General features: G+C 41.2%; 1 protein-coding gene across 1 annotated transcript in view; it reads right to left on the bottom strand.

Annotated features, from left to right (window-relative positions):
- Positions 1-14,264, bottom strand: part of LOC115459116 (peptide-N(4)-(N-acetyl-beta-glucosaminyl)asparagine amidase-like) — a 75,138-nt gene that overhangs the window by 11,794 nt on the left and 49,080 nt on the right. Inside the window, exon 10 of the mRNA XM_030188981.1 lies at positions 4,305-4,493. Within this exon, the coding sequence (XP_030044841.1) occupies positions 4,305-4,493 (189 nt within the window). The remainder of the gene's footprint in view (positions 1-4,304; positions 4,494-14,264) is intronic.

Below are 14,264 nucleotides of genomic sequence, written 5' to 3' on the forward strand. Positions count from 1 at the left end.
GGTCACGTTGGGCTGGCAGTAGTTCCAATTTAGCATTCAGTAAGCCCGCGTTGGGCTTACCGACACTTTGTAAAAAAAACCTTTAAATTGGTTTGAACTTGTCGCTTTGCTACATCTTTATTGCAGGAATAAATCTCACACCTTCTGCCATACACAAACATGTCAAGCAAATGCCAGATTTATTTCCATATGAACAAATGATGTTCTCATGCATCACAGGCTTTTGCCCTACGATGTAACAGTTTATTCAAAGTTCTCTGAATATTCAGGAACTGCTCTTGTTGGTCTCCATCAACCTCTGGCCACTGCAAGCCTTGCTTGCTTCTGCCCTTTAGTAAGTAAAAAGATCTTCCAATTCAATTTTTTATTCTTAGCTATCTTATATGTGATACTCTCCCCTTGCATTACTGCTTTAGCAGTTGCCCAGTGTCTCTGTAAGTTACTGATTATTTGCAGAATATTCCTCCCATTTGTGAGCAAGAAATTGTTGAAACGTTGCCTCGTCCTCTCGTCTTCTAGGCATTCTCCATAAAAAAGGAAGGCTTCCATCTGGAAATGTTCCATTGAATCAGAACAAGGGAATAATCTGAGATCATGAGTAGCCCTATTTCTGGCTCCAACATCTGGAGAAAAAGGATGATCTATCATTAGGATATAGTCCGACTGACTTTGCATCGATATACTTTGGATATATGGGTATATTCTCTTTCCAGTGAGTGTTGTACCCTCCATATGTCCAATAAGCAGAACTCCTCAGACAATCTGATACCTCTCCATTCTTCCTTCACGGGTCACTTATGAGTTATGGTTAGTTTTGGGATGGCTTTGGGCCTGTAGGCTATAGGGAAGTTAGGTCAAATTAGGCTTTGCTTCCTAGATGTCCAGACCAGGCTTGAACTGCATTTTTAGGAGAATTACGCTGTCAGTATTATTGATCCAGGCAGGTGTACCAAAGAGCACTAAACCATGGAGCTGGACTGTTCACTCTATATGAGATCATGGAACAGAAGAACCATGGTGCAAGGTCAGTAGGGTCACGATGATCTTAGACAATTATGCCCATTCATGAGACAATTGTGCCCATTCATGAAGGTGATCAGAGGGGTAGATCTGCGGAGATTTCCCTTTGATGGATCTATCAGAGAATGGGTTGTGTATGCTTAAACTGACTAGGTCTTTCAACTCCATGACATAATTCTCATTAAGCTGGACAAATCATGAATTGCCAAGCTCCATTACTTCCATGTTAACCTGTCAACAGCCAATGACAGGATATACCATTAATGGCTATGGAGATAAATGCTATATAATATGTGATTTCCTGGATATCAGCCAGAGTGAGAAGAGGGGAGTGTGAGAGTAAGAGTAAAAGTAAAAGTAGGTGAATTGGAGTATGTGAAAAAAGGTGGTCTACAGCCCAGCAGAGGGACTGGAAAGATGTGTGATGGAGAAAGATGTCTCACTAAAAGAGGGTAGCCAGGAGCTCTCCCTAGAAAGAGGTGAGAAATTCCTATTCAAACTAAGCTAACATCAGAAATGCTGTTACAGTGAAATTCTGTTTTTAAATCAGACTCTTTTTGGAACAGTATTAGCCTGACAGCAGATAACACAGTCTAAATCTATTTGAGCAAACAGAGGGTAAGCTAGACTGGAGGAGTAGCCTAGTGGTTAGTGCAGTGGACTTTGATCTGGGCAAGTCACTTAACTCTCCATTGCCCCTGGTACAAAATAAGTACTTGAATATATGTAAACCGCTTTGAATGTAGTTGCAAAAACCTCAGAAAGACGGTATGACAAGTCCCATTTCCCTTAAATATGTGGTACCATAGGAGCCAACTTTTCAAAATTATTGGGGGTGCTAAGCCTAGTGGAAATAACCCCTCCCTAGACACATACAAGGAATTTTCTCAATACTGGGGGTGCCACCGGCTCCTATGTGTGGTACTGACTGTGTGGAAACATTAAACATAACATCTTATTGAAACACAGAGATTGTAAGTTTCTACATATTTCTTTAATCAGACCTTAATTATAATTGTTAATTACTCTATTAATTTGAGCTAAATAAAAGCCATATTTTAAATTCCCAAAGTTGTATTCACTGAGCATCTCTCACTCATATAAAGCATAGCATTAAGAGCGTATTCATGTAATGCCTAATGAGGTATAAACAGATGGTTTAACAATAATCTGCCATACTATTAAAAATCATCACCTATTACCACCACTTTTCCAGACACTCCCATTACTTTTCACAGCACCTGAGCATAAATTTTCTTGTGGTATATTTGAAGCATACAGTGCCACCAGCACAAGTTGCTCCTCATCAACCTCCCCTTCAAACAACATCCAATGCCACACCTTATCTTTAAGAACTTTTTGTTCCACGTGACAGAACAGTGTGTTTTAAGCCTGTGATAATTATTTTGATATTTTCCTGCAATGTATTTCTCTAGTTTGGCAGCAGGTGGTGCATGTTTATGCTTAAAGCTGTTACAGAGAACTGACCTTTCCTTCTTTAGTTAACACAGAGAAAAGGGAAGTGCCTGCTGTGATGTAGCCAGCTATTTTCAAATGTTGTTGTTCTGGGCTCTGATTGACCTGGAGTTTGAAGTTACCCAGAAGCTACTGGCTTTTGCTCCAGTTTCAGCCCAGGAGAAGAGAGAGAGCTCTTTGCTGAAGCCCTGTAAAAACAGTTATATTTGATAACTGGTGAGCAGCTATATGTCCTGATCTCCCCAGGTACTACTTAGATAGTAAACAAATGTTTAGTTAGTGTTATAATTCATCCATATTTCAGTAACCTGTTATTGTTTTGCTGACTGCACTTTTTCTGTTTCACTGTTCACTTTTTCAGACAACAATATTAGTTTGTTGCCTCTGCCTGTCTGGATTAATAATGAATCCTGGTGGTTTGTGTGTTGGGTTTGTGAGTACTTTCTGGGAACTGTGGGACCACTGGGACTGTGGCCTCTAGTAAACTAGAAATCACTGGGGATAATTTGAGAGTGGGAGACTCGCCCAGAGGCAGTTATGACCAAGTCAGTGGGAGGAGGGTGCTAGTGTAAAGCACAAGTGGCAGGTGCAGGCAGACCTGAGCTGTGCGGGGATAGACTAAGTGGCCGAGGGGTAACACTAGGCGGGTGGCTAGGTTTTTCGTGACACTCCACAAATAGAATATTTCTATGAATCAATATAGCCATCCCTGCTTATTTATTGACTGTGCATGTAGAGTAACATTGTCCCCACCATTCCCTTCTCAATTATATATGTTCAGCACCCAAGAGGTGTGTCTCATGGAGTAGCGCCACTCCTATCTGCATTCTCTGTAGAGCTGTTAATTCTTTCTTTCATTTAATTGAAGAGCACAGACCATCCACATTCCAGGTGATTAATTCATTTGGTCTAATCATTCCCACTAATCAGATATACCATGCACACATGACCAAACAAATATTCCTACCTGCTATCTTTGCATTTTATTGCAAGAGAAACTTCTTCATTCCTTCCCATCTTTTTGACAACTCCATTTAAACAATCAACAACAAACTGCAATATCTCACTGATAATTCTCTTAGACCTTCCCTCAGCCTCTTTTCCCACTTCCACTCCCCATCCTTTGTGCCCCTTGCTCTCCAAACTTTCTCCTCCTTCTCCATACCCTTTCAACCTGAACACTCCATTGCTTCTGAGTTCCAATCTTAGCCATGACTCTTTAGAATGCAATATACTTAGTTATTCCCTTCTTCCACAATCCCAGCTCAATATAAATAGCACAAAACTAATATTAGCACCCCAGCTAATATCCCCACTCATCATATATTTAATCCCCTTCACCTCCTTCTACATCAGCCATGTCCAAAACTCATACCCCAGCTAATATTCCCACTCACCAAATATTTAATCCCTTTCTCCTCCTCCCACCCCAGCCATATCCAATCACACTCACCCTTATCTTACACAATCATCTCCAACTCACACAGTCTCTCACTACACTAACATTTAGGCCTGCTCTCGTGCAGGTGTAGATATCAATGCCCACACTTTACATGCTATATCTGTAGGATCTGTGCTAGCATTTTATAAAAGACACAGAGGCACCTACATGTCTTTATGAAATAGGTGTCCTGCTATAAAATTACTCTCCCCGATGAGATTTTGAAAATTTCTCCTTTATGTCTGGATGAATATCCAAGGTCAATGCTACCTTACTTACTTGGTAATTAATTAATTTTACGAAGAACCTTCCTAGGCTGTGTATTGTTAGTTGAAACAAAAGGATTTTATAAAACATAATGTATTACCATTTTCCAATCAGGTTCAACTTTCCTAAACAGAGACTCCATTTTCCAGACACCATTTTCCCAACCACAAATTACTTCATTATTATTTGAAACCCGTGTGTAGCGATCCTCAGCTGTGTTGTAACAAAGGTGAAAAAGCTTGGAAGTTTTCTCTTTCACAGAAGGGATGAAAACAACATCCTTGTTTTGCTGAAGGAGAAAGGAAAAAAAAAATCAACATTCTTTCAAACAGAGAAAGAGGAGTGCATGGTTTTACTTCATTTCTTTGATAAATTTTTACAAATGTAGTACATGCAAAACTAGTTTGTCAGGCAACAATTTGCATCTGTTTCTATACAGAAGTAGCTCTTGGCCCAGTTCTTGGGACACATACAGTCAAATCGAGTTTGTGGAGTAACCATAATAAATATGTCAGATATCAATTTGGATGCACTGTCTCCACTGTATGTAAAACTATATCATGCATATCCATTGTGGCTATCTTTAAAACCAGACAGGCTCGGTGTCTCTACGTAGACAGGGCTGAGAACCAGTGTTCAACAAAAAAAGTGTATACAATAATGTGGTGGGTCTGCAGCATATATACCCCAAGCAAGATGGTATGAATAATATTTCTACTGTGCTAGTAAAAATAGGGCACAGTTGCAACGGGTTAGCATAGTATTCATGTTGCGTGCATATTTTAGAATTTCTCTCATTCTGCATCAGCAAAGGCCACACTTCAAAAGTAGTTGCTGTTAGCAGCAACCATACAAGTGCTTTAAAAAAAAAAATCCATGGAACTTCTATTTTAAACTTTGGCTGTTTTGTAGAGCAAGGGTGTGCAAAAAAGATATATATATTCAGTGACAGGTAAATAGCACATTTGCTTAAAGTTAAGAAATCTGTTTAAAGGTATACAAACATTTTCAGTGATGGCACATTATAAATATAGGCCCTCATTTTACAAGCCTTATTCTCATTTGATTCATGTATAAAGCAGCACTTAAACGTTTATCCTGCATAAACGTTTAAGTCCCCATTTTACAAACCAAGTGTGTGCAAATGGCAAGGGGGCGTGGTCTGGGTGTCCTTTGGGCAGGAGAAGAGCATGGCAAGTTCATAGACATTTATTCCCTATTTCAGAAGGAGACTAAACGTCTATGTTATTAAAGATCTATGTGGGGATTACACCTACTACTACTAATCATTTCTATAGTGCTACTAGACGTACACAGTGCTGTAAGCATTATATGCAGGTTATTTCTCTGTCCCTATGAAAAGAGGGAATTCCATGACCACAACAAATTGTCTACATTTTTTGCTACTGATGAGCTGCAAAAAATGAATGGTCTTGAACACAGGATTAATTTTGTTTCTTAACATCAAAATAGGCCAAGGGAGGAAATGGAGAAGTGTTTCACCAGTGAACTTGAAATCAAAGGAAAATTAGGCATCCTTACATACTACATGTACTATCATCATCATTTACCACACTCATACAAAATCAATGCCAAAATATATTGTATTCAATCCAGAAAACACATTTCTATTTTATTTTACAGTATAAACTTTATAAACTCTAAGACCACAGGTAAGTAACCTTGGGATATAGTTAGATATGACACAACTCTGAACCCTCAAATTCAGGTAACCTTCAAAAGCGTATTTAATCATCTGTGGCAGCTACACAGTCTCTCTATATATAATCAAAAAAGCAAGTCTGGTTACTGTGGTCCATGTTTTGATAATGTATAACTGGACTACTGAGGTCTGCACCAGTTTAATTAATTCAGAATGCCACGAGATGATTGATAGAAGGTTACAAGCATCAGGTCAATTGTGAAAGCCAGTGGAGCTTAACAGATGTATAAAGGGGCATTTTTGATATGACATCCAAATCAGATTTTGGACATTTTGCAAAAAACAAAAATGGCAAAAATCCAGTGCCAAAATGGTAATTTTTGAACCAGAAAAATGTCTATCTTTTGGTTCAAAAATCACCCTATTTTAGATGTTTTTGTGCTCAGTGCATTTTTCTTTAAGGACCATTTTAACGTCCAAGGGAAAATGCACAAAAAACATGCCACTGGTATGTCTGGGGGCCAGCAGTCTTACTAGACTGTCCATACAGACATCCTAGCAGAGCAGTGGGGCAGCCTTGGGGACACTGCAGTGAACTTCACATAAAAGGTCCCAGGTACATATCACATCATAATCCCCTTAATATTGTATGGTGAGCCCTCCAGAAATAGCAAAAAAAATGTACTGTACTCAACTGTACACCACTACAACAGTCCTTATGCCTGCAGGTATCAGTAGGTAGTTTTTGGGGCACTCACACTTTCTATCACGTGTACCAGTTAGAATGGGATATGGGCCTGGGCTCCTTCTCTACAGTCCACTGCACCAACCACTAGGCTACTCTAGGGACCAGTTTGCTGCTTGCTGCTCTAAGAGGACTGGCCATTATATCTGCACCTGTCATAGAGCCTGGTGTGTACTGTCACTTCTACCTCTTAGGGGGTTCGGAGGGGGTCAGTGACCATTGGGGAATTAAGGGGAGGTCATGCCTTTATCCTATCTGGTCAATCTGGGCACCTTTTTGGCACTCAGTCGTTATTGAAACAGGTCTAGTTAAAAACGTTCTATATTTTGCCCTGGACATTTTTACAATGTGCCATTATCATAGAAAAAAGTCCAATCGTAAACCTGCCCTAGTCCCACCCAAAGCACAACTCCAACACGCCCCTGTGGAGTGGAGGAGTAGCCTAGTGGTTAACGCTCCATTGCCCCTGGTACAAAATAAGTACCTGAATATATGTAAACCGCTTTGAATGTAGTTGCAAAAACCTCAGAAAGGCGGTATATTAAGTCCCATTTCCCTTTCCCTTCCCTTTGACAGTTAGACAAACTGCATAAAAAAAGACTTTAAAATGAGTTTTGAAAATAGTGATTTGGACGTTTTTGTGAAAAAAAACAACAACACGTCCATCTGCTGCTTTGTGCCATTTTTTGGACATTTTTCTGTTTCAAGAATGAGCTCCATAGTATGATTACCACCAGCAGCTATATAAATAACAGCAATACTCAGCCACTATACATATAAGCTAGGCGGTTTAATTTAGGACTGCTTTTTACAGGCCTAAATTAAACTGTTTAGCTCTATGGACAGTGGCTGAATATAGCCATTTTACACAGACCTAGTTGTTTTGTCCCAACACTATGCAAATAGTACCATAGTGGTTAGAGCACCAGCATTATCTGGATAGTGCCACTGAAAATCCACAGATAAGGGACTTATTGATTTAGGACTAAATTCTGTATGTGGAGCCAATAAAAATTAGAACTTAGCGATATTCTATAAATGGTGCTCAGTGTTGGGCGCTGTTTACAGAATAGCTTTTGGCGCTGGGATCCACACCCAATTTTGGATACAAGGATTTATATCAACTGAAACTTGGTGTAAATTCTTGTGCGTCAACTAGGTGCTGATCTCCCTAGTTCTGTAACATTGCACAACTGATTCACCCATGGCTGCACCCCCTTTGCAGCTCCATGTGTAAAGTTTACACGTGGATCCTAGCGCCTAATGATGCATGTGTAAATTTAAATTAATGCCAATTAGCACTGATAAGGAGAAATTAGGTCTTACCTGATAATTTTCTTTCCGTTAGTCCTTCCCACTATTACAGAACCTGTGGGATAGCTGTTTCCATCAACCAGCAGGTGGAGATAGAGAATTGAAAACTGAGCTGAGATATCTCTCTCTTGGCATCCAGCCCAGCTCCTCAGTATTTATATAGACAAGCAGTAAGGATAAACTCAGAATAAATATAACCTTAAACAAACATATCACTACGGAACTCTCTTCCATTAACCATTAGAGTCGAGCGAAATTATTTTCAAATTTCACAAATTATTAAAAACATATTTTTTCGAATGCTAGTAATGATAATATTTGTTTTTAACTATTTGTTGTATTAAGATTGGGTAATGTGTACATTTAGGGTTATTCCCAATTGTACATCACATTGAACTCTTGTTTTAGAGAAAACTGTGATTAATAAGCACAACATTGACAACTCGCTAAGCTAACACTAATCAAACGAGCAAATATGTGTGGACCTCTCTCATCTCTGGACAACTTGTAGAGAACAAAAGATATGCAGGAAGCACCATGGAAGGAGAAAGTTGTTATTTGACCTATTACTTTGCACTGATTAAACATCTCAGAAACTTCGGGCCTCTGGAATAGTAGGGAAGGACTATGGAAAGAAAATGATCACGTAAGACCTATTTTCTCCTTCCATTACGTAGCTTCCCACTATTCCAGAACCTGTGGAATGTTTAAAAGCAATCCTTAGAGTGGATGGAATCCTAGCACTGTGATGACTGAAGCCCCAAAACTGGCTTCCGAGCGCGCCACAACGTCCACCCTGTAGTACTTGGCAAAACTATGCAGTGTCGATGCCTTGCAAATATCTGCCAGAGACAGTAAGGTAGTCTCAGCCCAGGATGTTGCTGTACGCCTTGTAGAATGAGCCCATAACGCCTAAGGAGCCTGCTTCCCTGCAAGCAAATAAGTTGATGCAATAGTCTCCATCTAGCAATTGTGAGCTTGGAAGCCATGAGGCCAAGCCTCTGCTTACCAAAAAGCACAAACAGTCTGTCTGATTTGCAAAACTCATTTGTGACTTCCAGCTATCTAATGAGGACTCTATGTACACTGAGAAGCTTCAAGGAAGAATACTGAGTCTCTTTATCCTCTCTGGTTGAGATGAAGTGCTGATACCACTTTTGGAAGAAAGGAAGGAACTGTGTACAGGGAGACCCCCACCTCCGAAAAGCAGAGAAAGGGATCCCAACAAGAGCGCCTGAAGCTCCGAAATCCTATGTGCCGACATAACAGCCACCAAGAATGCTGTTTTTAGAATAAGGTCTTTTAAGGAGGCCTTCTGGAGTGGCTCAAAAGGATGCATCTGAAGAGCCCAAAGGACTAAATTAAGGTTCCACTCTGGACAAGGCGTACAAAAGGGAGACCACAAGTGGATGCTCCTCACAAGAATCGAACGATAGCAAGGCGAGCTGCAAGAGATATCTTTTGTAGTCAGCCCCCTGAAACAAGCCAAAGCCAAAGCCACAACCTGAACTTTCAGAGAACACAACGCCAATCCTTTCTGAAGATCTGCGCGATCTGAGCAGAGAAGAGAGAAAATCCTTACTCAGAAAACCCTTGCATACACCATGGACGTAGAGTTTTTCTGAGCCTGAACAAAGGTAGCAATGACTGAACCAAAATAACCTTTTTGTCTCAACCAAGCCCTTTCAATGGCCAAGCTGTAAGACCAAAGGGGCATGGATCCTCAATGAGCACCGGGCCTTGATTCAGTAGACTGTGTACCTGTGGAAGATGGAAAGGATTTCCATCCAGCAGTTGAATCAGGTCTGCATACCATGGCCAATCTGGAGCTATGAGAAATATTCAACCCCAGTGCAATCTAATCCTTTTCAACATGCGACCTACCATGGGCCAAGGAGGGAAGACACATAGCAGTGTGTCTCTGACCAGGGCTGCAGTAGGGGATCAATCCCCATCGAGACTGGTTCTTTCCAACGGTTGAAGAACTTGGGCACTTTGGCATTCCCTTTTTATCACCATCAAGTCCAGAAGCAGAGAACCCCATTGGTCTACTATCAGCTGAAAACACTGGCTGGATAGTTCCCATTCTCCCGGGTCTATGGAGTGCCTGCTGAGAAAGATCATCTCCACATTCAAGGACTCAGCAACTACAATGTAAATACATACACATATTCATAAGTAACATCATCCACCTCAGAACCGAAAATTTTCACTCAAGAAGAAACTTATAAACCCACCCAACCTAACTCCCAACCAAACCTACCCACCATTAATTATAGCTCTGTGAGAAGTGCAATTACAGATTTAATCAGGCATTGAGTAAACAGCTTCTGGCCAGCGGTGTTAAACTAGTCCAAAAGGGCTCCCAAGTACTGCGCTTCTTCTTATGAAAGGACCTCAGTACTTTCGGGTCATCCCCCTCCTCAGGAGGGAGATCTCCCACCTCTAACAGCTACTTCAATGATGGCTCCATGGAACAGACCGAGGCCACATCAGATAAGGAAGCAGAAGCATAGTCCTCCAGGAGGGGGCACATGAGGCTAAACAAGGTTACTTAGGATCCAGAGAGGCAAGAAACTGAAGCAACTATGTCCCTGCTTCAGTAAATAGGCCTGGTGTGTGAGAAATATTAACTCCAGAGACAACAAATATCCCAATTCTGCTGAATGTTCTGTTAGGCCCTGAGTTGTAAAATAGTGGCTGTGTTCTGCGCCTGATCACACCAGGCTTATCACTGCTAGTCGGTCCCGACAAAATGGCATCCTTTCCCATGCTTTCTTCCATTAAAGAGAACCTGAAGTCCCCGGAATATTCAGATGCTGTGCCAAATCCAAAGATGTGCTGCTGCAGATCGTTTCCCTCACATTCCATGGAATTCCACGACAATGCCCCAACGCTGGCCAGCGGGTCCCACAGCAGGAAAACCGCTTAACTGCCTCTGCAGGAGTCGCCATTCACACTAACTGGCACAAGTGCAGCACAGCGCAGTCCCAAGCGGCAAGTCAGGTTCCTTCCCTGCATAAAGTAGAACTTGAAGTCCTCAAAGCAGTTCTGAATCAAACTTTAGTTAGACTTACCACTGCCAGCTGCTGCACCCAAGCTCAAAGTCTCCACAAGTCTTACCCCAGAGAAGAAAGGATCAGGAGTGATACTCTGTCCCATCCTCTCTAATAAACCTCTTTCCGTCTCCTTTCTTTTTTTTTTTTTTGGTTGTTGTGCTGGAAAGAGAGAGCTCCACAGGAAACAAGGGAGAGGTGAAGGGAGGGAAAAAAATAAATTTTGTGGGGCACCAGACACAGGGATCTGAAGACCTCCAGATATGACTCTGCAGACTCAAGCCACCCCCAAAGCTCAACTGGAACCCAGTTGACCAAATGAACCAGGAGCAAATCGCTCAGAACAAGAGGCTGAGAAGTGTGTCCATCTACCTGCTGGAGATACAAAATAGCTCAGTTTCCAGTTCTCTGTCTCCACCTGCTGATTGCCCCATGTACCTGTTTTGCCTCATTGATATTTTAGATGTCTATTTTTCTGAAATGGATGTCCATGCCGCATGTAACCAGTGTATGAACTTCCATTTCTTCATGTATTTCAGGGCAGGCCCTACATCGTCAGATCCTGTTCTAAAATACTAGTGGAACTTCAAACATCCTGACTTGGATGTCTAATTTCTGATTTCAGCATCCTTTCTAAAATGGGCTTCACATCTGAAGGAATGATACATAAGATGAATATGGCTATAACCTGTATAAAGGAACTACCTATTGATATCATAGAAATAAATTAGATACAGTGAGAATTATTACTGGGAGACTGCAACCAACGTGGATAAAAGGCCAGAAGAAAAGAAAATAATTCCTCGCTGGAAAAAAATTAAGAGAATATAAAATCATTACATGCAGGGGTATTGCTGAGGAAGGATAAAAACATGAGAAAAATTCAAAATCTGAAACTGATACATGCTACACTAAAAGATGAAGACCTTGAATTTATATCCTCTTATCACATACAGTGGTGGAAATAAGTATTTGATCCCTTGCTGATTTTGTAAGTTTGCCCACTGACAAAGACATGAGCAGCCCATAATTGAAGGGTAGGTTATTGGTAACAGTGAGAGATAGCACATCACAAATTAAATCCGGAAAATCACATTGTGGAAAGTATATGAATTTATTTGCATTCTGCAGAGGGAAATAAGTATTTGATCCCCCACCAACCAGTAAGAGATCTGGCCCCTACAGACCAGGTAGATGCTCAAAATCAACTCGTTACCTGCATGACAGACAGCTGTCGGCAATGGTCACCTGTATGAAAGACACCTGTCCACAGACTCAGTGAATCAGTCAGACTCTAACCTCTACAAAATGGCCAAGAGCAAGGAGCTGTCTAAGGATGTCAGGGACAAGATCATACACCTGCACAAGGCTGGAATGGGCTACAAAACCATCAGTAAGACGCTGGGCGAGAAGGAGACAACTGTTGGTGCCATAGTAAGAAAATGGAAGAAGTACAAAATGACTGTCAATCGACAAAGATCTGGGGCTCCACGCAAAATCTCACCTCGTGGGGTATCCTTGATCATGAGGAAGGTTAGAAATCAGCCTACAACTACAAGGGGGGAACTTGTCAATGATCTCAAGGCAGCTGGGACCACTGTCACCACGAAAACCATTGGTAACACATTACGACATAACGGATTGCAATCCTGCAGTGCCCGCAAGGTCCCCCTGCTCCGGAAGGCACATGTGACGGCCCGTCTGAAGTTTGCCAGTGAACACCTGGATGATGCCGAGAGTGATTGGGAGAAGGTGCTGTGGTCAGATGAGACAAAAATTGAGCTCTTTGGCATGAACTCAACTCGCCGTGTTTGGAGGAAGAGAAATGCTGCCTATGACCCAAAGAACACCGTCCCCACTGTCAAGCATGGAGGTGGAAATGTTATGTTTTGGGGGTGTTTCTCTGCTAAGGGCACAGGACTACTTCACCGCATCAATGGGAGAATGGATGGGGCCATGTACCGTACAATTCTGAGTGACAACCTCCTTCCCTCCGCCAGGGCCTTAAAAATGGGTCGTGGCTGGGTCTTCCAGCACGACAATGACCCAAAACATACAGCCAAGGCAACAAAGGAGTGGCTCAGGAAGAAGCACATTAGGGTCATGAAGTGGCCTAGCCAGTCACCAGACCTTAATCCCATTGAAAACTTATGGAGGGAGCTGAAGCTGCGAGTTGCCAAGCGACAGCCCAGAACTCTTAATGATTTAGAGATGATCTGCAAAGAGGAGTGGACCAAAATTCCTCCTGACATGTGTGCAAACCTCATCATCAACTACAGAAGACGTCTGACCGCTGTGCTTGCCAACAAGGGTTTTGCCACCAAGTATTAGGTCTTGTTTGCCAGAGGGATTAAATACTTATTTCCCTCTGCAGAATGCAAATAAATTCATATACTTTCCACAATGTGATTTTCCGGATTTAATTTGTGATGTGCTATCTCTCACTGTTACCAATAACCTACCCTTCAATTATGGGCTGCTCATGTCTTTGTCAGTGGGCAAACTTACAAAATCAGCAAGGGATCAAATACTTATTTCCACCACTGTAATAAAAATGACACCTGCAGCTTTTATGCAAAGACAACCTTCCATAATGGAAAACTAAGACAAACTGAAAACAATCTCTCTGACAGAAGACTGTAGTATAAAAGAACTTGAGCAAAAAAGTATATATAAATATGTAGAAGAAGAAGCAACAACAACAACAGTACCGCACAAATTGCGAGAAAGGATCGGTAAAGAATACTACAAAGACTGAAACAGGAAAATGCTTTAACAGTACAGAAACTATTAATCAGCTTGCAGTCGCAGTACTATCGTACAGCTTTGGAAATGTGGGCTGGCCTCAAAGATCATGAAAAAATTGGATGTAAGAACAAGAAAACTCCTACGTGCTCATGAAGCAATCTATAAGAATTGGTGTATACTGAATTTATACATTCCAAGAGTCAAGGAATGAGTGAGCTTTATAGAAATAGATTATACATCTAGAACTAATATCATAGGCCTTCAAGAACACTTAAGAGCATCAGCAGCACCAAATATTCAAAATGTCCTGAAATACAAACGGAAATCGTTTATTTATTTACTAGACCGTTTCTTATTACAGACTAAATCAGAACGGTTTACAATCAAATATAACATTAAAACAATTAAAATACACAAATCGAAAATCCATATGTGATAGAAAAGCACAGCAAACCATCAAAACTAAAAATATACAATTAACAAAAACATTCATATATATCAAAACCAGCAAGGGGCATTAATCCCCCCCCTTTT

Source organism: Microcaecilia unicolor, unplaced genomic scaffold (assembly GCF_901765095.1).
Source record: "Microcaecilia unicolor unplaced genomic scaffold, aMicUni1.1, whole genome shotgun sequence".
NCBI lineage: Eukaryota > Metazoa > Chordata > Amphibia > Gymnophiona > Siphonopidae > Microcaecilia > Microcaecilia unicolor.